The 23,255-nt window shown below is 46.3% G+C and overlaps 1 protein-coding gene across 1 annotated transcript in view; it reads left to right on the forward strand.

Annotated features, from left to right (window-relative positions):
• LHX1 (LIM homeobox 1) overlaps positions 1-23,255 on the forward strand; it is a 67,958-nt gene that overhangs the window by 19,372 nt on the left and 25,331 nt on the right. The window contains exon 3 of the mRNA XM_055001801.1: positions 5,943-6,220. Within this exon, the coding sequence (XP_054857776.1) occupies positions 5,943-6,220 (278 nt within the window). The remainder of the gene's footprint in view (positions 1-5,942; positions 6,221-23,255) is intronic.

The following is a 23,255-nucleotide window of genomic DNA, read 5'->3' on the forward strand; positions in this document are numbered from 1 at the left end:
TAATTGCACACATTTACAAAGGAGGAAAAATTCTAACAATGACTATTAACCTTGCTATCTAAATGGAACACCCATGGGCTGCAGCAGCCTGCCTCCAAATACCAGGTGTTTGGTAGAGATCTGAACTGTAAAATATTTTGTACAGTGAAATACTTGTATTAATAATAATAAGGATGGTCCATGAAACTGAGACAGCAGTGAAGCAGTTGGGTGTTTAGTTTTAAAGCTACAATCCTGGGCATGCTTTTTTGAGAAGAAATCCCATTGACTCAATGGGACTAACTTCCATGTAAACATAGTTAAGGACTGACCCATGTGCCCTTTTAGTTCCCAGCTGATGGGAACCCATATCTATAACCACATTTAGCTGCGTTGACTCGGGTGCATAGTCCCACGATTTCAGGGGACTTATTGCCAAGGAAGGAAGGGTGGGATCATGGCCTCATTAGGCTTTTTGATTTCAGTTGTAGCAGCTTCCAAGGAACAGTGCTGAGATGTAAAATTGTACCTTTGTTTTCTGGCTCTGATGCTAAACTGACTTAATTCTGAATATCGTAACCCTCTGAGGCCTGACAGAGCCCTGTAGCTTAAAAGTTCTCCAGTTCCAGCAGATAGAGAGATCTTCTTGCCCTGTTCTCTTCAAGCTCTGGTTTTACCTTTCTCCACCTTTTCTCTGCTTTTAATGCTTTTATCGCCCTCCTCCTTTCTCCAGAATGGATCTAGTCTTTCTGGTATTAAAGCGTCAGAGTTAAGAAAGATCAGACTAGTTTTCTTTCTTTCTTTCTTTCTTTCTTTCTTTCTTTCTTTCTTTCTTTCTTTCTTTCTTTCTTTCTTTCTTTCTGTCACATTCAAAATACCATAGCTAAAGAACAACAGAGAAATGCTATTTCGTTATTGATGGAGGGGGGCCGGGGCTAGAAGAAACTGTAAATTGCAGGGGAAGGGAGTTAAAAAGTGTCAACTGCCAGGGAAGATTCACAAAATCACAGGCAAATATTTGGTATAGGGAGGAGGTTGCAGTAGGCAATTAAGTGTGTCCATGTCTTTGAATTTGGGGGTGGGCGGGTGTTAAAGAATCCTCTTTTCAAAGAAGATCACAGCCCAACGCACGGTTTGCGATACACACTTGGTTGCAAACTTGTGGGAGGGACAGACGGAAGTGTCTATGGCTCCCTTCCTTTTACTCTAACTTTGGGGAAGAGGGGGTGCAATAGAAAACTGGATCTTGCTGAAGTGCCCGGGGAGATCAGAGAATCGCACATCCAGAGAGCTACACATACTGTGTGGCAAACCATTTTGGGATGGGGGTGGGCGTGAAGAAATTCACAGTCTGAGGAAATGTTTGGCTGGCAGGCTTGGTGAGGCACTGGCTGTCGGATTCACACCCCTGTGTCACTGCTCACGTGCAAAGTGTGCGAGCTGAGGGGAGGGACAAGGGGCAATTTTCACTCAGACATGAGAATTGTTAACCCTGGTTTCCTCTTAGCTAAACAAAGCTTCTTTCCAAAATCGCAGCACTTCCACACCCCATGGATAGCACAGAGAGAGAGAGAGAGGTGTGCAGTTGCAGCCTAAGACGATGCATGTTTATTCAGAAGTAAAGCCCCTTCTGTTCCATGCAAGAGCACAATGGGAAGTGAAAAGGGCACTGCAGTAAGCCAAGCCGAGCAGCCCCTGCCAGGCTGCAGCCCAGCACTGTGGGGGCCACTGAACTCAGTGGGGCCAACGTTGGGCATTAGCTCACTCACTGCATTAACCCCCAAGCAGAAGCAGTGCGGTGGGGGGGAGGCAGCTGGTGAGCTGACACCCACCACTGGATGGTGCATAGGGTTGCACCTTTAAACACAAATCTCCTGGGTTGCAAGGAATGCTAATTGCAGTCAAGGCTGTGCACGTTTACTCAGAAATAGGTCCCATTCTATCCTGAGGTGTGCATAAGACTGCAGCGTAAGTGAAGTGCTTTGTGACTGCTGGAGCGTGGCCCTTTCTGCACCATTTACTTTCAAACAACGAAAATGTGGTGTATGCAACAATCCTTGGTTTTTGCAGAGCTGGTCTTTCCACTCCCCTCTCCCACTGCAGCCCACCAAGCCCCCTGAAATGCTCTTCCTGGGGATCAGCCAACCCTCAGGGACAGGACCAAGGGACCAAGTGGGGAGGGGTCTGCATTGGGAGCAGAGAGCCAGCAGAAATTGCTTTTCAAAGCCTTCAGTTCCAAAACGTCTTCAGAAGTGTGTGGCAGGGTCCGTAGCAGCATCTTTGAACTCAGGTCACATCACCACTCTGCCGTGGGTAAGCATGGCAGATAAGCCTAACCTACCTTGCCAGGTAAAATGGGGGCAGGGGGAGAAAACTTGAGGTGGGTTGTCAACAGGCCTGGAAAAAAATGTCTTCCCTTTCGTAGAGCCAAACCAAATGGGGCAACTCCAGAAACCTAAACGCACAAATTACTCCGGAGAAATACTACAAATCCTATAATAAATTTTAAATAAATTTTGTTATATATTTATTAACATATGATTCTGCACCAGTTGGACTTTTATATTATGGATTATTGATTGTATTTATTTATCGACTGTGCTGGCTTATTGATATATTGGATTTGTAAGTGACTTACTCCTTTTGTGACTATTTTTTTTGTAAATATTCGAGATTGCACACTATTAGCACTTTGCACCTTGCACTTTAAAAATTCATTAAAATTAAAATTTAATTCATTTAAAATTCATTAAAAATCTTTAAATTTTATTATAGGATTTGTAGTATTTGTAGTATTGTAGTAATTTGTGTGTTTAGGATCCCTTTCGTAGAGGCAAAATGGACAGCTAAAGCTCTTTATGGCACGGAGGTAGCATCACCTGGCACATTAAGCCTCTGTTAAAGGTTTAGGATATTTTCCCTAGGCCTATTGGCAACCATCCCCTGGGGGAAGGGTGAGGAAAGTCAATACCTAAATCAAGAAAAGGGAATTGTATGGCATCTTAAAGACTAGCAGTGAAATCCTAAGCAGAGTTACTCCAGTCCCACTGAAATCAATGGGATTAGACTGGAGTAACTCTGTTTAGGATTTCACTGTAAAAGTTTTATTTTGGTAACAGTTTTTAAAAAATAAAACGTACTTCAACAGATGCATGAAATTTGTTCTCATTTGGCAAGTGTATGTATCCATATACATTTGTTTCCCCTGAAACTAATATAATAATCTTAATCAATAATATAGCACTTTTCTTTATGTGGTTGTGTATATGATGATCGCAGAGATCCTTCCAACATTCCTCAGAAAGTTACCGCAAAGGATTTTTTCCCTGTGTTTGAACAATAGGTTCAGGGCTTTTTTTCAGCTGGAACACAGTGGAATGGAGTTCCGGCACCTCTTGAAAATGGTCACATGGCTCAAGGCCCCGCCCCCTGATCTTCAAACAGAGGGGAGTTCAGATCACCCTCCATGCCACGGCATGGAGGGCAATCTAAACTCCCCTCTGTCTGGAGATCAGGGGGCGGGGCCACCAGCCATGTGACCATTTTCGCCGAGGACAATTTAAACTTTTAAAAACTCCCCCCTTGTTCCAGGTGACCTAAAGTGACGTCATTGTGCGGGCCTGGGAGCATGCACACACGCATGTGGTACCAGGGGCACCACCTCCCGCCAAGAGTTGCCCCCTGTGCTGGCAACCCACTGAGTTCCACCACCTCTTTTCCCAGAAAAAAAGCCCTGAATAGGTTGATATGCAGAACAGAGATTCCAGCTTATGTTAGTGTTGAACTATTAAATGCAAAATAATTCCAGATGAAATAATTCAGAATAAAAGAGTATGATTTCGTAAATTTATTCCTCTTCACTCCTGCTCAACCACATTCACAACCCAGTAAATTTAATATGTATTTGGATATAAACAAATTTAAGCCATAATGTATCATAAAAAAATGTAAGCCATCTTTTCTTCCGATCAGGGTCACCAAGGCTAACTACTGAAAAGAGAGCAGTATAAAAACACATCATTTAGCAAATTAAAAATCAGAACTAAAGTACATAGATATAAAAACACAGACATCAATTAAAAGACAGGGCAGGAAGGTGGGAATGCCAGACAAAACAGAAATGTCTTTGCCTGCTGGTAGAATACAGTGATGGAAGGAGACTGATGAAGATCCCTGGGGAAGGAATCCCATAACCTTGGCACCACAACCAAGAAGGCCCTGTCCTGGGCTGGTGGTGGTAGAGAGAGCCCTCAGGTCATAGCAGACTTATGGCAACCCCTGGCAAGAGACTTAACAGAGGTGGTTTGCCATTGCCTGCCTCTGCATAGCAACTCTGGTCTTCCTTGGAAGTCTCCCATCCAATTACTAACCAAGGCCAACCCTGCTTAGCTTCTGATACCTGAAGAAACCAGGCTCGCCTGGGCTTTCCAGGTCAGGGCCTGTCCTGGTTGCCACCTGCATAGTCTCAGAAGACAGGAATGCCCCAAACAGAAGAGGCGTAGGCTGTCATTAATGTACGCTGGACCCAGACCAATACTAGCACTTTACTGACCACCTTTAAAGGTCAATACTAGCATTTTGGACACAGAAATAAATTGGGAGCCAGTATAGACAGGCCAAGACAGCAGTGTAATGGCCGGAGTGTCAGACTAGGATCTGGGAGACCCCAGTGTGAACTCCTGCTCTGCCATGGAAATTTTATGGGTGACTTTTGGTCCGTCGCACACTCTGAACCTAACGTACTTCACAGGGTTCTTGTGAGGCTAAAAGCAGAGTGAGGAGAAGGATGTAAGCCACTTCAAATCCCTATTGGAGAAAAAAGCAGGGTATAAAAGAAGCAAATAAGTAAATCCTCCTGAAGACCAGTAAGACTTACTAGAGATGGATGTTTTGGACTGAAAAGGCCATGCTCCGTACATCTTTTACGGTAGAATAGTCCAATTTAAAACGAGCAGTCTATCAAAAGACATGGTTTAGAAATCACTGGGACTGACTTAAGAAGAATTCGTTTTTTATCTTTACAGGGTCAGCTATCACAGGTATATCTGTCCCTCGATGTTGGTAGTTTCAAGTAGTGTCTTGCATATGCAGATGAGCCATACATGAGTCAAAGAAAATTTGCACATCCATTTGATTTCTCAGTGGAGTCCATTCACATATATGCCATTCAGCCGATATTTAGTAAGCATGTAAGGATGTACGTGTGAAATATATGTTTAGTGTAGTGGTTAAGAGCACGGGACTCTAATCTGGAGAGCTGGGTTTGATTCCCCACTCCTCCGCTTGAAGCCAGCTGGGTGACCTTGGGTCAGTCACAGCTCTCTCAGAGCTCTCTCAGCCCCACCCACCTCACAGGGTGATTGTTGTGGGGATAAGAATAACACACTTTGTAAACCGCTCTGAGTGGGTGTTAAGTTTTCCTGAAGGGCAGCACATAAATCAAATGTTGTTGTTGTTGTTGTTGTTATGTGAAGTGACCCAAAATAGGCTGCCCATTGAGAAATCAAGGGGGAAGATGGGGCTGCTGAGATGCTCTGTAGGCCTTCAGAAAAAAATTTCCCTTCGGCCCCCGCCACACACCACGCAAAGCCAGCCCAAACAATATATGAAGGCAAATCCATGAGGTACTCGACATCCTAGGCCCTTCAGGGGACCAGGCTGACCTCAGAATGACCTCTCCTCCATTTTATCCTCACAACAATCCTATGAGGTAGGTTAGACTGAGAGGGTGTGACAGGCCCGAGATCACTCAGTGAGCTTCCATGGCAGAGCAGAGATTCAAACCTGGGTGTCCCGGATCCTAGTCCAATACCCTTAACTACTACAACACACTAGTTCGGCCCTTGGTGGCCCTGAGGGGTGGGATCGGAGATGCATTCACAGATGTTTTCCCCTTCCCAGACTCTACAGCTTGCATAGCATTCTGACCTCTTTGAATGTGTTTTCTTTTCGACCACCGGCAGCCACCACCGGCAGCGACCCCAGTCTATCCCCAGACTCCCAAGACCCCTGCCAGGACGACGCCAAGGACTCTGAGAGTGCCAATGTGTCCGACAAGGAGGTGGGCAGCAATGAGAACGATGACCAAAATCTGGGGGCAAAACGGCGGGGGCCTCGCACCACCATCAAGGCCAAGCAACTGGAGACCCTCAAGGCAGCCTTTGCCGCCACTCCCAAGCCCACGCGACACATCCGGGAGCAGCTGGCACAGGAGACCGGCCTCAACATGCGGGTCATCCAGGTACTGACCTCAACAGCGGGCCAAAAGATGGCCCAGGACCGGGGGAGGAATGCTTAGAAGAGGGCAGGCCCAGAGGTTGCATGCAGGCGTGCCAAGCGTCAGCACTTCCTAGAAAGGAATTGAGGAAACAGAGAAATTTGGGGTTCGGCCAAGGGCAGGGGACCTCAAACCTGACCAAATATGGCTATGGTCTTCTAGAGTTTTTTCCATCCTTTGGGGTGGGGCGGACTGTCACATGTCAGAGGACATTCTCGCCTTCCTATATGGATTCTATATGCATGAGAATTTGGTGGCAGTGTGCTGAGGTGGTAGGACGGAGGATCCCATTTAGAAATTATCACCTGTGCTTTTTTTAAAAAAAATCCTCTCTGCAAATAGAAAAATCAGCTCAGCAAACAAGACAAGGGGAGGGTAGAACCTTTCTCCTTGGTGTGCTAGCTTTCTATACATGGGGACATTCAAAGTTGGAATCCATCACCCGCAGTGCCTTTTTTCTGGGAAAAGAGGTGGTGGAACTCAGTGGGTTGCCCTTGGAGAAAATGGTCACATGGCTGGTGGCCCCGCCCCCTGATCTCCAGACAGAGGGGAGTTGAGATTGCCCTCCGCGCCGCTCCCGCGGCGCGTAGGGCAATCTCAACTCCCCTCTGTCTGGAGATCAGGGGGCGGGGCCACCGACCATGTGACCATTTTCAAGAGGTTCCAGAACTCCGTTCCCCCGCGTTCCCCCTGAAAAAAAGCCCTGATCACCCGCAGTCTGAAGTGATACCATCCATTCTACCACATCAGGCTCCTGACTGGGAGCGTTAGATATAAGGTGTCAGCCCCAAGGAGTCTACAATCTAAATGTTGGTAGTGGCCTACACAGGAGATGGAAAGAGACAATTAGCAGGGAAAGGAAGAATAAATGTGAGTTCATGTTTTGTTTAAGTAGGGGATGTTGATACAAGGGGTCCAGCTAAAAATGTCACAGCAGCCTGAAGGCGGTTGGAGGTTGAACGAAAAGACCGGCGGCCCCATGGCCGTGTTCTGGGAGAGAGTTCCAGGCCTACAGACAGCGAGGGAGAAAGGACGGAGTCTTGGAGAGAGATTCCTAAAGTGTCAGGAACAAATGCTGTGGACGGGGGGGGGGCGGTATCCTAAGAGATACGGCCAGGCGTCAGCCTTCAAAGGCTGCTTCTGGAAACCGAGTATTGCAGTAGATTTAATTTAATTTAATTTAGTTTATTATGTTTATATTCCGCCCTCCCTGCTTTCGCAGGCTCAGGGCGGATAACAAATACAAACATGTTTAAAAACATTTAAAAACATTAAATAATACATTTAAAAACATTTAAAAACATTAAATATAACAATTCATGCTGCCCAGTGGTTCATACATGCCTCTGTGTTCGCATAGGGGTGATGGTTTAACCCCCCCTTCATGGGGGGGGGCAGGCACTGCCTGGTGTCAGAAATATGCCTGGCGGAATAGCTCTGTCTTACAGGCCCGGCGAAATGCAAGCAAATCTTGCCGGGCCCTTGTCTCGCAAGACAGAGCATTCCACCAGGTCGGGGCCAGGACCGAAAAGGCCCTGGCCCTGGTCGACGCCAGGCGGGCCTCCCTAGGGCCAGGGACACTTAAAAGATGTTTTCCGCCAGAGCGGAGAGTCCTCCGGGGCTCATATGGTGAGAGACGGGCCTTGGAGTGGGCCAGCGAAGCACTTCCTTTTTTGCTGCCTCCTAGTTTAATTCATGCTGCCGTTTTAATCGATACAAAAAATTAGAATGAATCAGGAGGAGTAAAAATCATGTTCGGAACCGAATGTCTTACGTGATACGGGAGACTAACTCGAGAGAGATGTTGCCCTATACCGTAGAAAGACCCGTGTTTGCTTACATTTTCCTCTGGCGTCATCTTCTTCTATTATACAGTTGAAGGTCGGTAAATATCATGGAAATGGCTTAGGGCTCGTGGTTCTCAAACTGTGAGCTAAGACCCGAAAGTGCACTTACCCATGGGTGAGCCAGGAGAGGAGGTTCTCAGAGGCTCGATGGAAAATTTGGGTTGGCCTCTGTATAATGTGCAAATGGACAAGGAAGTACAGCCCTTTGCTCAGCAAAGCTATATATTTCTAAATAAGAAATGTCGAAAAACAGACTATGAACTTGTTCTTTGTTAACTGATTTGGAATTCCGGTGTTTTTATAATGGAGGTGGCAGTGGCGGGATGTTACTTAGCAAGGAGGTCTCAAAACGGACAGTTTATTTATGTATTTTATTTGTACCCCACTTTCCTCCCCCATGGAGACCCAGAGCAGGTCACTTCATTTTCCTCTCCTCCATTTTATCCTCACAACAGCCCTGTGAGGTAGGTTAGGTTGAGAGGGTGTGAGTGGCCCTCAGATGAGGGGGCCACTTCAGATAGGCTGAGAATTGCTGGCCTAGCAGAACGGATCATTCCATCCCATAAGGGCCGGTATCAAGTACTGTGATTCTCTAGTGTCATGTTTGCACTAGCCCCTCTCTGTTCTTGGTGTGCACTTAGGGCTTATAAGATATAAGAGACTCTATGAGATCCAAAGTCAAATATTCCCACCAATTTTAAAGGTAAAGGCAGCCATGGTGGGGGGTGCTGATTCAGATAGGAGATGTGTGTGCAAGGGGGCTCCACCCCTTTCTCCACATGTGGTTTTGCTGATCACAAGCGGTCCTCTGCACCCAGCTTTTATTATTAACCTCCAATGGAGGAAAAAGACCTTTTCTTTAGCTAGAGATTCTCCTTGTCTGGAGATTACAACAATGCAGGTGAGACAGTTGTATGAGCTGCACAGAATTTCTCCCCCCCCCCCTGCAATCAAATCTCCTCTGAACTGTGGCCCCAGGTGGCCTTTAAGAGCCAGTTTAGTGTAGTGGTTAAGAGCGTGGGACTCTAATCTGGAGAAAGCCGGGCTAGTCAGTTCTCTGGAGCTCTCTCTGACCCACCCACCTCACAGGGTGATTGTTTTGGGGTAATAATAGCATACTTTGTAAACCGCTCTGAGTGGGCATTAAGTTGTCCTGAAGGGTGGTATATAAATCAAATGTTATTATTTAAAATGCTGGGATGATTCCCATAGAAAGGCTCTCCCAGTGTCTGGTCCATAGAATTTTGGCTATACTAACAGCCAAGCCACAAGTGATGCCTTACACAGGTTGGACACTTGTCAGTTTACCTCAAGTTTAGATGGGAAATGTAGGTGTCCTGGTTTTACAGCTTGGCTCTCCATTACAGCTGTAAGACCAGGATGCCTACATTTCCCAGCTTCCCTCAAGCTGACAAGCTTGTCAGAGATGCTTTAGGTTGATCCTGCACTGGGCAGGGGGTTGGACTAGATGGTCTGTATGGCCCCTTCCAACTCTATGATTCTATGATTCTAAGTGTCCAACCTGTGTCAGGCATCACTTGTAGCTTGGCTCTAAGACTAAAATTCTTTCTTAAAAGACCCCAACAGAACTACCAGCTGCTTTGCTAATACATTACAGGCTACAATGTCTCATAAGCAGGTCAGTTCTTGATGTGTGTGTATGAGAGAGAGAGACCTTATAGATCTACCTCATACTGGAGGTAAATAGCACATTTTGTAAAAAGGTGCTCATCCTAGCCGTGTGTGTGTGTGTTAGGAAGTGGAAATGTATTATGCAGACAGACAATACTATAAGTGAACATCTGTTAATGAGACCTATGTTCTCATGACCGGGGGATTTTCTATATCTGTAACATAACTTACGAACAAAGCAGTAGAAAAGAGCAAGAGTCCAGTAGCACCTATAAGATTAACAAAATTTGTGGTAGGGTGTGAGCTTTCATGAGCCACAGCCCACTTCTTCAGATGTGGCTCACGGAAGCTCCTACCACAAATGTTGTTAGTCTTCTAGGTGCTACTGGACTCTTGCTCTTTTCTACTGCTACAGACAGACTAACATGGCTACCCATCTTGTGAACAAAGGAACCAGAACAGGGGTACAGATATGCCAGTTGTTCCATGTATGATCTGTGTGTAGTTTTAAAATAAGGAAGAGATGCAATCAGCAGTTTCATAATACTCTGGTTCACAGAGTTTCTTATAAGGGCAGAGACTCTGACAATTAAATCTATTTGAATATGCTTAAACCTCCTTGAGCCAGGAGAAAAACCAGGATATAAATATTTTAAGAAATAGATGATACTTGTCATTTAAGGCGGCCAGCTGGCAATTCAAAGACTTCCCCCGCTGTACGTTTTAAATTCACCATCATCTTGGGAGACAAGGTAGTAGCTTAATTCACACACCTTCTCTGCCAGCTGTGTGGCACATCTGGAATCCTACTCCTTACAGTCAGCATGGAGGAGAGCAGACGAAAGGACGAGGATCAGGAATTTCCATGGTTGCCCTCGGGCAACTCTAGGGCAGGTGCACAGTGCACTCTTCTTCAGAGGCACAGGGCAAGGCAGAAGTGTGTCTGCATTTGGGTGTGGTATCATTTTAAATGTCTTAAGAAGCCATTCTAAGCAGGTCTATTCAGAAGGAAGTCCCATTTTATTCAATGAGGCTTACTCCCAGGAAAATGTGTCGTAATGGCCCCAATTGGCCCTACAATCTTGCTAGATGGCCAGTTGGGCAAGGAAATTGGGGGAGGGGCTGTAAAAGCACCACTTCCTGCTATTCCCCCACAAAATGGCTTGATGCCACATTGGCTGGTTCTGCACACATTGGATAATGCACTTTCAGTGCACTTTATCAATCGTTTGAGGTGGATTTTTTGTTCCGCACACGAAAAAATCCCTTCCAAATGATCTATAAAGAGGATTGGAAGTGCATTATCCAACGTGTGCGGAATCACTCATTGACTACCACATTTGCTGCTGACTCACTGCCTTTTTTACTTTGGGGGTTGGCCATCGGTACGGCTAGATTGTACCAACCAAAGAGCCAGATTTGGCAGAGGTTTAGGCCAATGGCTGACCCTTAGTACACAAGGCTTGGTAAACTGTCTGGGGACATCCCGTGCAGGCATGTTCTTGTGGCATGACTGGAGAGTCTGTGGAAGCAGCTCTGAGCTTTCTTGAGGCATGCAAGGCAATAGGTTCTAAAATAAAAGCTAATACACAAGCCCAGTTGTGCGACCCTCCCTTTTTGTATTTTGGACAGATAGAAACAGGGCTTTTGGGCGGGGGGGGGGGAAGAGGTGGTGGGAGTTGCCAGCACAGGGGGTACCCTGTACCACATGCTCCCAGGACTTCACAATGACGTCACTTTGGGTCAGCTGGAACAAGGGGGGAGTTTTTAAAAGTTTAAATTGCCCTCAGCGGAAATGGTCACATGGCTGGTGGCCCCGCCCCCTGATCTCCAGACAGAGGGGAGTTGAGATTGCCCTCTGTGCCAGGGGGCGGGGCCACCAGCCATGTGACCATTTTTGCTGAGGTGCCGGAACTCCGTTCCACTGCGTTCCAGCTGAAAAAAAGCCCTGGATAGAATATATATTTAGTTTCAGGTTGGTCTGTGGTAGAAGAGCAAGATAAGAGGTTGGCAGCATCTTAAAGACCAGCATGATTTCCAGGGTATGAGTTTTCAAGAGTCAAATCTCTCATGGTCAGATATCAATATATATTTGTCAGGTTTGTTTCATCTGCCTTTGATCCTTCTACCTTTGTATTGTTCACTGTGATAGGCAGAAGCTCTCCAGGATCTCATGCAGAGGAAGGTCTTTACTGTCTGAGATCCTTGAACTAAAGGTGCCAAGGACTTGGACTACCATTCTCAAGGGCTACATTTCAAATCAAGAGGTATTCTTGATGTTCCCTGTGAAAGCATCGGGGCTTTTTTTCAGCTGGAACGCGGTGGAACAGAGTTCCGGCACCTCTTGAAAATGGTCACATGGCCGGTGGCCCCGCCCCACGGCCCAGAGGGCAATCTAAACTCCCCTCTGTCTGGAGATCAGGGGGCAGGGCCACCAGCCATGTGTCCATTTTCGCCGAGGGTGATTTAAACTTTAAATAACTCCCCCCTTGTTCCAGCTGACCCAAAGTGACATCATTGTGCAGTCCTGAGTTCCACCACCTCTTTTCCCAGAAAAAAAGCCCTGGAAAGCATACCTTTGAGGCAAACATCAAGTAACCCAAGGGTGGCTAGGAAGAATGAGATTTCCCTAACAAAGAACATAGGGAGGCCACTGCAGAGCAACCACCTCCAACATTCCACGTGGACAAGCTGCTAAACTGGGTTGAACTTTTAGTACAGACATGCCAAGAAAAAGAGAACAGGCATGTTTATTTGCAGAGTTTTTGTGTGTAAGGCCTTTGAAAGGAGAGGCGAGGATGGCTTGATCTTCAAGGCTTTAAGTACAGTTGAGAGGTGACATGTGAGTTGTAAAAGTAGGAAGGGTGAAGGTTAAAAAAAGGGCGAAGCTTGCAAATCAACCTTCTTGCAAGGCCACCACTTGCTTCAGAAACCTAGAGCAAGATCATTTCAAGCGGCCTTTCTGTTTACACACATGCACACCAACAACTGCAAACAGTAAAATCCAGCGAGGGGCCAAAAATACAGCAGGCTGAACCCAAATGCACCTGCTCCTCCTCTTTATCCCCTCCCCACTTCTGTTATTTAAAAAAACTCAAAAAGATTTCTTCCCCATATGCACCTGAAGAAGTGAGCTCTGACTCACAAAAGCTCATGCCAGATAGTAGTCTTCAAGGTGCCGCTAGAATTCTGTGTTATTCAACTCAAGTGTATCTGTTCCTATCCTCTGCAAAGCCTGAAAAAGAAAGCAGAGTCCCAGGCAGCAGTGGAAAGATGGGCGGAACAGAAAGTTGTTTTATAGCTGTGGGGGCTCTCACACGTTTAAGGGCTGTTCCGGCAGCTGTAGACAATATCCACCGAGGCCTGCCCTTAGCCATGCTGACTCAATGCAACCTCCACATTCAGGGCTGAACAGCAGTTGCTCAGAAGCAGGGCTTTTTTTTCCAGGAAAAGAGGTGGTGGAACTCAGGACCGCACAATGACGTCACCTTGGGTCAGCTGGAACAAGGGGGGAGTTTTTTAAAGTTTAAATCGCCCTCGGCAAAGATGGTCACATGGCCGGTGGCCCCGCCTCCTGATCTCCAGACAGAGGGGAGTTTAGATTGCCCTCCACGCCGCTAGAGAGGCACGGAGGGCAATCTAACCTCCCCTCTGTCTAGAGATCAGGAGGCGGGGCCACTGGCCATGTGACCATTTTCAAGCGGTGCCGGAACTCCGTTCCACCGCGTTCCAGCTGAAAAAAAGCCCTGCTCAGAAGTAATAGAGCTGAAGAACTAGATCCCTGTTGCCCTCCTTGTGAGGTCCCAGAGGCATCTCTTCAGCCACTGGGAGAAACAGGGTGTTTGGGGGGCAGGATTGGGAAGCACCATAGCTCAGTGACGGAGCCTGTACAAAGTCCCAGGTTCGGTCCTGGGTTTTTCTGGTTAAAGGATGTTAGGCATCAGGTATTTGGAAAAGTCTTTCCTCCGCATGAGAGCTGCAGCACAGTAGGCTCTGATCTGGCAATGTGACCATCATAACTAAATGACACGCGTGCACAACCCAGTTCAGAGGCCGTTATTCCTCTGAATTCCAGTTGCAGATGGGCGTGGTAAAGGGGGAAAGCTATTGCTTTTTGTGCCTTGTTGGCCGTGAGAAAAGGATCCTAGATAAATCAGCCTTCTCTAGCAGGACTTTTCTGATATTTGTCAGGCTTTTCTCATGTGCTCGAAATCAGTTGAATCCATAACCACCATCACCCAAGGTGCAGAAGATCTGGTCTGAAAACCTACCCAAAGCAGAAGTAGGAAACCACACAAATCTGGTCTCTAACGATTGATGAGTTCATATTACAGTTTTTAAAAGTGAATAGATTACTAAACCATCAACGAAAATTGCAATTCTTTTATGGCAGCCTGTGCATCTTTATTTCTGAGGCTGCACTGTGAGTTGCATAGAATAAGGAATGGTGGTTGTTGTGGGTTTTCCGGGCTGTATTGCTGTGGTCTTGGCATTGTAGTTCCTGACGTTTCGCCAGCAGCTGTGGCTGGCATCTTCAGAGGTGTAGCACCAAAAGACAGAGATCTCTCAGTGTCACGAACATCAGGAACTACAATGCCAAGACCACGGCAATACAGCCCGGAAAACCCACAACAACCATCGTTCTCCGGCCGTGAAAGCCTTCGACAATACAATATGGAATGGGTTTGACCGTAATGAGGGTTTAGAATAGCATGCGTATTGTTAGAGACCAGGGATGGATGTTTGTTGGTTTTTCTGTTGACTTTGTGATGGTTGTACTACTATTGAAAGCACGGGAGCCCTGCGGGACAAGGGAAATATTGCTTTCACATAAATGTCTGCAAGTTATTTCTGTAACTAACTTGTGTGTTTGTATATGGGAGTGAAAAGATACATCTGTCTGTTTGGGTGTGAAAAGAGCATTGCAGGAGTTTATGAATATTTGGAGAAAGAGGTTGTTAAATTTTAGAACAGTACTGTGACTACAATCTAGTTATTTGAGCAGGAATCCTGTTGAAGTAAACGGAGAACATTTATTGAGCCTATACTTTATTTAGACACCACCTTTCTCCCAAGTGGGGTAGCTTACATAATTCTCATCTCCCCTCAATTTTACCCTCACCACAACCCTGTAAGGTAGGTTAGGCTGAGAGTGTGTGATTGGCCCAATGTCACCCAGTAAGCTTCCAAGGCAGAGCAAGGATTCCAACCTGGTTCCGCCAAATCCTAGTTTAACACTACCCACTACACCAAACAGGCTCTTGCAGAATTGGAGCAGGTAAGATTCTGGACTGAACCACTTCAGATTGCCATTTGGGAAGGTGTCCTGGTTTTGGATGCTCCCTACTACATTCAAATGTTCCCTGCATGTAGAAATCTAGCACAGCAGGGGTGTGGGTGTGAGTGGGTATATATTTATCTTTGACGTGCTATAAGCAGGGAATTTCTTTGCGGTAGAGAGCAGTAAAAAACACAATGCCTTTAATCTGTGACCTGCAGTGGCACAGTCCAGAAACTGATTGTCTAATATGTGGATTGACTCTTGCAACTGAATAGAAGTAGTAAGCCCCCGTTCATTTCCATGGAGATTAGGCCATTATTCTGAATGCTCCCAGGAGGGAGTGCCCTGACCCTCCGAGGAACCTTCTTCTGAATAGAAAAGTTTGGAATGATGCTGTCAACTGGGGGCCAAGCTAGAAGCGACGAATGACACTTGAATGGCAAGTGAACAGACTCACGTGTATCCCTCCCTGTTCACTTGCCATTCACTTGCACTCCATTTGATCATGTGATTGAGTGGAGTGCAAGTGGAGTGCAAGTGAACAGGGAGGAATACATGTGAGTCTGTTCACTTGCCATTCAAGTGTCATTCGTCTCTTCTAGCTTGGCCCTGGGTCACACATGCATGGGCTACAGTCAGGGCTCTTTTTCAGCTGAAACACGGTGGAACGGAGTTCTGGAACCTCTTGAAAATGGTCACATGGCTGGTGGCCCCGCCCCCTGATCTCCAGACAGGGAGGAGTTTAGATTATCGATTTTAACTGATTATCGGTGTTAACTGTTCACCGCCCAGAGCCCCTGGGATGGGCGGTATATAAATTGAATAAATAAATAAATAAATAAATTGCTCTCTGTGCCACAATCGAAACTCCCCTCTGTCTGGAGATCAGGGGGCGGGGCCACCAGCCATGTGACCATTTTCTCCTAGGGCAGCCCTACTGAGTTTCACCACTTCTTTTCCCAGAAAAAAAGCCCTGAGTGATACTACAACCTGATGTACTTCACAGGGCTCTTCCTAGGATTACTGTGATACTCTGTTGCTGCACTGAACAGTACAACCTCTATGTGTGTGTGCGCGCACACATGCACGTGCACGTGTGTGCACTGTCAAGTCACAACTAACTTACGGTGACCTCAGCAAGTGGCTTTTGAGGCAAGTGAGAAGCAGAGACGGTTTCCCATTGCCTTCCTCTGCCGTCTTCCTTGGTGGTTGCCCACCCAAGCACTGACCCAGCTTAGCTTCCAAGATGGGGCTACACAGCGCTGCCTTCCCTCCCTCCCCCAGGACACATTGGCCAAAGTTAATTGCTTTGCAGATCCATTGAATTCATGCTTACCATTCCACACAGCACTTGATAGAGCTTCTAAAGACTTTTGGGGGGTTCTAAGTGCCTCTTTTTTATTATCTCAGTAATTGTTACAAAAAACTTGCAAAGAAAGCCAGTAGTAATCTCCCTCTTGTTGCAGCTGCTGAGGGCGGGTCTTGAGCCATCTGGAGTATTCACAGCAGTGGCGAGATGGTTTCCACGTGGGGGTTCCCAGCTCAGAGCACACCCTCCCTTAACACCCACATGAACTCTCTAAAGGGCCCTTTCCATCCCCATGAGCTCCATCAGTCCCTGGACAAGCAGCGGGGCCTTTTCTCCCATGGCACCTCTCCAGAGGGCCTCTCTGGTGACATCTAGAAAGTTGCTCAAGCTTCTTCTCCTCCAGAGGACCTTTGAGGGGTCATCCCATGCTTTTGGGTGAAGATCTGGAATGCTGTGACTGTAGGGGTTTTTAAAAACTGTTTTAATTGTAAGATGTGATATTTTTTGTGTCTGTGAACCCTCTTTGGCCATAGGCTGTGATAGAAATGATATTATTCCTTTTCTTCCCACCCTTCTATTCCAGTACCATTCCTTCCCTTTCATGTTGTTCTCACAACAAACCTGTGAGGTGGGTTTGCTGCAAAATAATGCCTGGCCCCTGGCCACTCACTGAAGCTCCTGACTGAGGGGAAGACTTGAACCCAGATCTTTCCAGCAATATATCCATTTTGCCACATCAGCTCTCAGTTCAGGAAGCATTAATGAGTCCCCCTCCCATAATAACCCCAAAGACAAGTAACGACAGGGGAGATGGTGTGAACTACTGGTTAATGCATACATTTTGACTTACAGTTCAATCCTAGGCATATCTGCTTGTAAGTGGGGTTCACTGGGACTTGCTGTCTGGTTTTGTAGAGATTAGGGTGCTAAACTAGGGCCAGTGAGATCTGTATTCAGTCATGAAACTCACTGCGTAACTTTGAGTTAGGCACTTTTCCTCTAAGCTTACCTACCTTGCAAGGTTGTTGTGAGGATAAAATGAGGATGGGAGAACCATGTTTGCTGCTCTGTGGTCCTGGGCAGGCACAGGATTGCAGCCTTGGAAGAGAGAGAACTTTGGTCCCAATCCCTACTCGGCCTTGAAATGCAGAGGGTGACCTTGGGCATCCCTTCTTCCAAGTTCACTCAAGAGAAGCAATCTAAAGCTTTAAAGGCCCAAGCTCCTTGGAGGAAAGGGCGGGTTAAAAATGTGGCTTTTAAAAATATTTGTAGCACACAATGATAGTTGTCCTTTACAAAGAAATTCCAGATGTGGTGGAGTTTTGTTTTTAAAAGATAGACTGGAGAATGCATTTGAAAGAAAGTTCATGGGCATAGATGGTCCTAAGTATAATTTGTAAAGGAAGTATGGGGGGAAATCCCTAGGGCGTTTTTTTTAATGCTTGGGAAACAGTCCCCTATTTTTAAAGTGCCCCTACATCTCCTCCTGGCTCTTGCTAATTATTTTTAGAATAATTTTTATTTTTAGAATAATCCAGATATTTTCTCTGGAGCCAAAGGACTTCCAACATCCCCTTAACAACAGTGGTTTGTTTGATGTTGTCACTCTTTTAGCCAAATTTTGGTCTACCAAACACCACCACCCCCCAACCAATCAGCTTTTTTGAAAATTCAGGTAACCAAAGGGGGCTCTTTTTATTGGCTCCAAAGGATAAAGGGGAGGGATGTAACTTCCTCTAACTGGATTTGAAGTTTGCTGAGGTATGAAACCAGCCTGGTTTAGCTCAAGGTGGTCCTCTCAAAGGTTATTCCTTGAAGATCCCTATAAGTACCCTATAGACTGGGATTGTGTGGACTGGTGGGCAAAAAAGTAAAGAAATTCTAAATTCCTGCTACAGGGAAAGGGGGAAGGCCTTTACTAGTGAGATTGGCTTTTCGCTTACAAGCCGAATGGGTGGTGGTGTTTTAATAACGCATTTTATTGTTTCACACCCGATACGGTTTTGGCACGCAATGGAAGCGTATCCAAATTCTCTCTTTGTGCCTGAGACAGACAGACAGGCCGTCCCATACAGACGGGCAGAACGATCCTTGCCACAATTCACAAAAATCGTTTCGGAGATTCTCCTTGTGCTGCGAGGGAATAAACAGGGCAGCCTCCAGGAGATCTTCGGCTTCAGTGAGCTTTGGATCACGCCGGATAGTCCCTGAAATCTCCCTAAGAGAGCAACACCAATAACGTTTACTCTTGGCCACTGTCTTCAGTTCTGCTTACTCCTAGGGAAGTGTGTGTAGGGAACTGGGGTCCTCTGCGCGCTGACTTGAGGGCAGCATTGCAATTAGTTGGATTTGCTTCCAAGCAGAGAAGACTAGGATCGGGCTATCTGTCTCGGCTTAACTAAACTGGGAACCGCTGAATTAATTGCCTTAAACCTCAGAAATCGGCTTGCTGTCTCTCTACAAGGAGACATGTTACACAGGATGCTCAAGTGTAGGGAGACAATGTTAGCTGGGAAGCGTCATTTAAAAAGCAGTGTCACCTCTCTACAGAGCCGGCAAAGATCCTCCTCAAAGGGTTTGTTAATTTCATCTTAGCCTCCTCCAACGGGAGGTGAAATTGACAGATTTAAGCCTAACTGAGTTGTGGATCGGCATTCTCGTTCCCAAAGGCTGTGATCCAATGCAGGCATCCTTGCGTGGGAGTAACCATTGAACTCAGGGGGGTTTACTTCTAAGTAAAACGCCCCAACGTTTTGGCTGCATGTCTTAACTGAGTTCAGTCGAGTTGTGCTTTAAGCAAAGGAGGGGGGGGAATAGAAAAGCCCATGCAATTTTTTAAAAATTCGACACACACACACACACACACACACCACTTATCCGAATCCCCCCTTCACTTCCAAAAATACATTCTAGGAGAAAGTCTAAAAGTTGTTGTTTTCAAACTTTTGTACATTTCTTTTTGATTTTGACCTGTTAGCAGGTCTTTGGAGAGGCACTCTATAATTTTTTCTAAATATGTTAATAATGCATTTTATTTAGATATTATCATAATTAGTTATATTTTAATTACATGGGGGGTGCTTTCCATCTAAAATTCCGACAACAGAGAGGGGGAAGGCTAATAAGCCATAGCAGCTAAATGGAACCTCCATGGGCAGAGATAGTATATCTCTGCATATCAGTTGTCGGAGCGTGATGCAAACAGCAGAGGAGTTCTGTGCCTTTGTAGGAGGGCCTCCAAGCAGTTTCCTTCCTAAACACGATGCTGGCCTGGATGGACAGCATGTCACATCTAGCAAGGTAATTCCCATGCTCTCGTTAATCACAATTCAAAATGGTGCGTGCATATCTTGGGGCAGTCTACCTCCCAACACCAGCCGCTGGGGGGCAAATGAAGGAACCCCCTTCGGGTTCTGTCAGGCATAGGGTGGCTCAGATGCCAACTGCTGGTTTTATGGGAGTTGGATCCGGCCAGCTCAATCTTGTGAGATTCTCCTCCTCACTACAGCTGTCTCTCCAGGTGGCTTTGGCTGGTGCAGATCCTAAGACTGCCAGAACAGTCGTGTGGGTGGTTAAGGGGGGGGGTCCCTGATCCCCGCCCCCTTTTGCCATCCCCAAAACTGGTTGGACCCAGCCCTGTATCTGGTGAGAGACTGGAGAATGTTTAGTTGTTTAGATGTAGGTAGTTCCCTTGGTTGGAGCTGCTGGGTAGTAAATTAATGCGTGCTTGCCTGCAAGAATAGACTGCATCCCTTGCATAGCCAGTACTTGGACCATAATATAATCTTATTTTTACATACGGCATATGACATAGTGTTGTAACGGCATTATGTATGTGCGTTATGTGCCGGCAAGTCGCCTCCGACCTGTGGCGACCCTATGAAGGAAAGACCTCCAAAACGTCCTCTCATTAACAGACTTGCTCAGATCCTGCGAACTGGAGGACGTGGCTTCTTTGATTGAGTCAAGCCATCTCGTTTTAGGTCTTCCTCTTTTCCTGCTGCCTTCCACTTTTCCTAGCATTATCGACTTTTCCAGAGAATCTTGTCTTCTCATGATGCCGCCGAAGTACGATAGCCTCAGTTTTGTCATTTTAGCTTCTAGGGAGAATTCACGCTCAGTTTCATCTAGTACCCACTTATTTGTCTTTTTGGCCGTCCGCTCATATATAGAAAATGTGAGAGAATAGTTCGCTGGATCGGAACCACACAGTTCGGCTCCATCGCTTTTCGGCGGAACAGAGTGCATCTCTAAAGTGGCTGGCTTGGGCTCGTTTCATCGGCAAGAAGAGCCACTAAAATAACATAGAATTTACTCCCCAGTAAATGTGTGTGGTGTATAGGATCCCTATCCCCTTCCCGTGAAACTAAATTTTAAAGATGCTGAGGACAATCTGGATCGTGCCCATAATTTATTTAAAGTCTTCTTTCAAGAGAAGAATGTAGTGGGCAATTAAGCCTTTAGCTCTGTGCATACTTAACTTGGACGCTTACTCCAGAGTAAGGCTGCAAAAGAGACGGGCTGTAGAAAGTTCATATGAATAAGGCTTAAATGTGCGTAATTGTCCGCCACTTACCGTGTAGGCATACAGGGTTTTTTTTTAACATATGGGCAAATTTTGTTTTGAGTTTGTGTGTGTTTGTTACAAAAAAGCAGACACCGGAATAATCTATACAACAGCGTCGATCACCGGTATTCAGAGTCCATTCAATTTCCTTTCCATTGACCTCAGAAACCGCCCCAATCCAGCGGCAACGAGTCTCTGGATGGTTTGAATGTCTCTAATCCGCCAGACGCCGCCGATCCCTTCCCGCCCTCCAAGCAAATCCGCGCGTCTGCATCGCGTTTTCCAGGCTCAGCGATTCGACGCCGAAGCGGGTTTTGTTGCAATCCGGCGAGCCGAGGGTGGGAGCTGTTGTGCGGACGTAAACCCGCTGAGCCGATGGCTGATTTCCAGTGGTTTGATCACCCGGGTGGGGGCGGGAGACGAGAGGAATTGCCTGTGTTATTAATATGAACGAGTCTTTTATGATTATTAGTGCAGAGAAGGAAAAAGGGGGTAGGTGGGAGAGCTCTCTGCCCCGAGGAGGCTTCACTTTTCTCTTGTTAGGAAGGGAGTCGGTGGAGGGTATTAACTGTATGCGTCTGCCCTTCCCTCCTTCAGCCCTCCCGATCTGCCCCCTGTTTCGACGTGCCTAGTTAAACTTGGCTTGAAAATCGAATTAAGCTGAGACGGCTTGTTTATACCAGCCTGCTTTCCCTTCCGTGAGAATCGCGTCCCCCTCTCTCTGGAGGAACGTTGCCCACGGATCATATTTCCTGTCAACGTGGTGATATCTTGGAACGTCTTCTTGTTCACTTTGTAAAAAAAAAATCCGTTTTAATATTTTATATTGTGTGTAGTGTTCAAAGTGTTTGTGTAGTTTGCTCCGTGGTGCTAGTATTGTCCTCACCGCAGGGATTCTCTCCTCTCTCCCCCAAGAAAGGCTGCCCTGGGGTTGAATGAATGAATGGATGAGATAGTCCAAAGAGAAGAAAGGTTAAGGGGGGGGGGGCTTTTTTAAGGAAAGAAAGATGGGCCGGGGGTGCTATGGACAGTAGGGGGGGCGGAAGGCAACTCGCTGCTCAGCGCTTCGGGCTTCGTTAAATAAATTTAAAATATATAAATGAAAGCAAAGCCTTGAAAAGGAAATGCATCTAACGATCCGTAATGGATTGCGAAAAGTAAAGTCTCAAAAATATCCCCAGCGTTTTGAAATTTAACCCGATCTGTATATAGGGAAGACTGGGCAGAGATCCAGCCAGGGGCCGCCATTTACTCGGGAGTAAATTTACTCGGGCTGACTTCCAAATGTACAGGATTCCGCCCAATGTTATCAAGGCGCGAATGAATTCAATGGGACACTCCCAGGGAACCGTGCAACGGGATTGCCTGACATGCGCTTGGGTTGAGAATACTCAGTGTGGCCTCCTTTGGCGTGAACCTGGATCGGATTGGGCCGGTGCTCTTTTTCAGGGTATCGACGGGCATTCTGAAAAGGGCCCGATCCTGCCCGCATTTACCAGTCCTTAAGTTTCGGTTGCTTCCGACAGGGTTACCGCTTAAAGCAGCCGAGCTTTACTTTCGTGAGTGAGTGACGCTGGTCAAGCGAGGGTCGGTTCAGGATTCTAGACTGGGTGGATTCAATGAGATTAACAGGCACTATCCTGGGAGTAAGGCCTATTGAATGGACCAGATTAGGATTCTGAGTAGACCTGTTTGAGATCCTTTTTTAGAAGATTTTATCTCAACTGGAAGAAAGAGGCTCAGATGTCGCCTTGAAGTTTCTCTACTGAATCTTATGCACGGCGACTGTGAACTGAACTGGTCATTCTCCACCTCACCGTCAGAAATGAAGGCGGGCAATAAATAAATAAATAAACAAACAAACAAACAAATAAATAAATAAATAAAAAGTGTTCCGAAGGAATGTGTGCTGAGAATGAGATGTTTTTATAGCCCTTGAAAATAATGTTGGCTTAACTTCTCAAAGGATCTCGACCAACTGCTGGATGAAGTTTGGGGTGACTGGAGCTGCAAGCCTAAGAACGCTTTCCTGGGAGTAAACCCCATTGAACAGAATGGGACTTGTTTCTGAGTAGACCTTTTTAGGATTGCACCCTTACTTTGATTGTATGCGGGATAGAAAATTCTTTTGTGGGATCTAGGCATTTAGGCACGCCTTGAAAAGCGGGTTTGTCCCAATCGTTGTGAAAAACAGGCGTACTGAAAACTTTTTTCGGTAGCAGGTTTCTGACGTGTAAAAAGCACGTGGGTTTGGGTGTATTTGCAAGGTCTGGAAATCGAGAGTCAGCCAAAGTGTTATTTGGTCCAACTCCTGTGTGGATTGCCTTCCACGCTGCTTTGATTCTCACGCATTTTCTTGCGTG

Source organism: Eublepharis macularius, chromosome 17, assembly GCF_028583425.1.
Source record: "Eublepharis macularius isolate TG4126 chromosome 17, MPM_Emac_v1.0, whole genome shotgun sequence".
Lineage (NCBI taxonomy): Eukaryota > Metazoa > Chordata > Lepidosauria > Squamata > Eublepharidae > Eublepharis > Eublepharis macularius.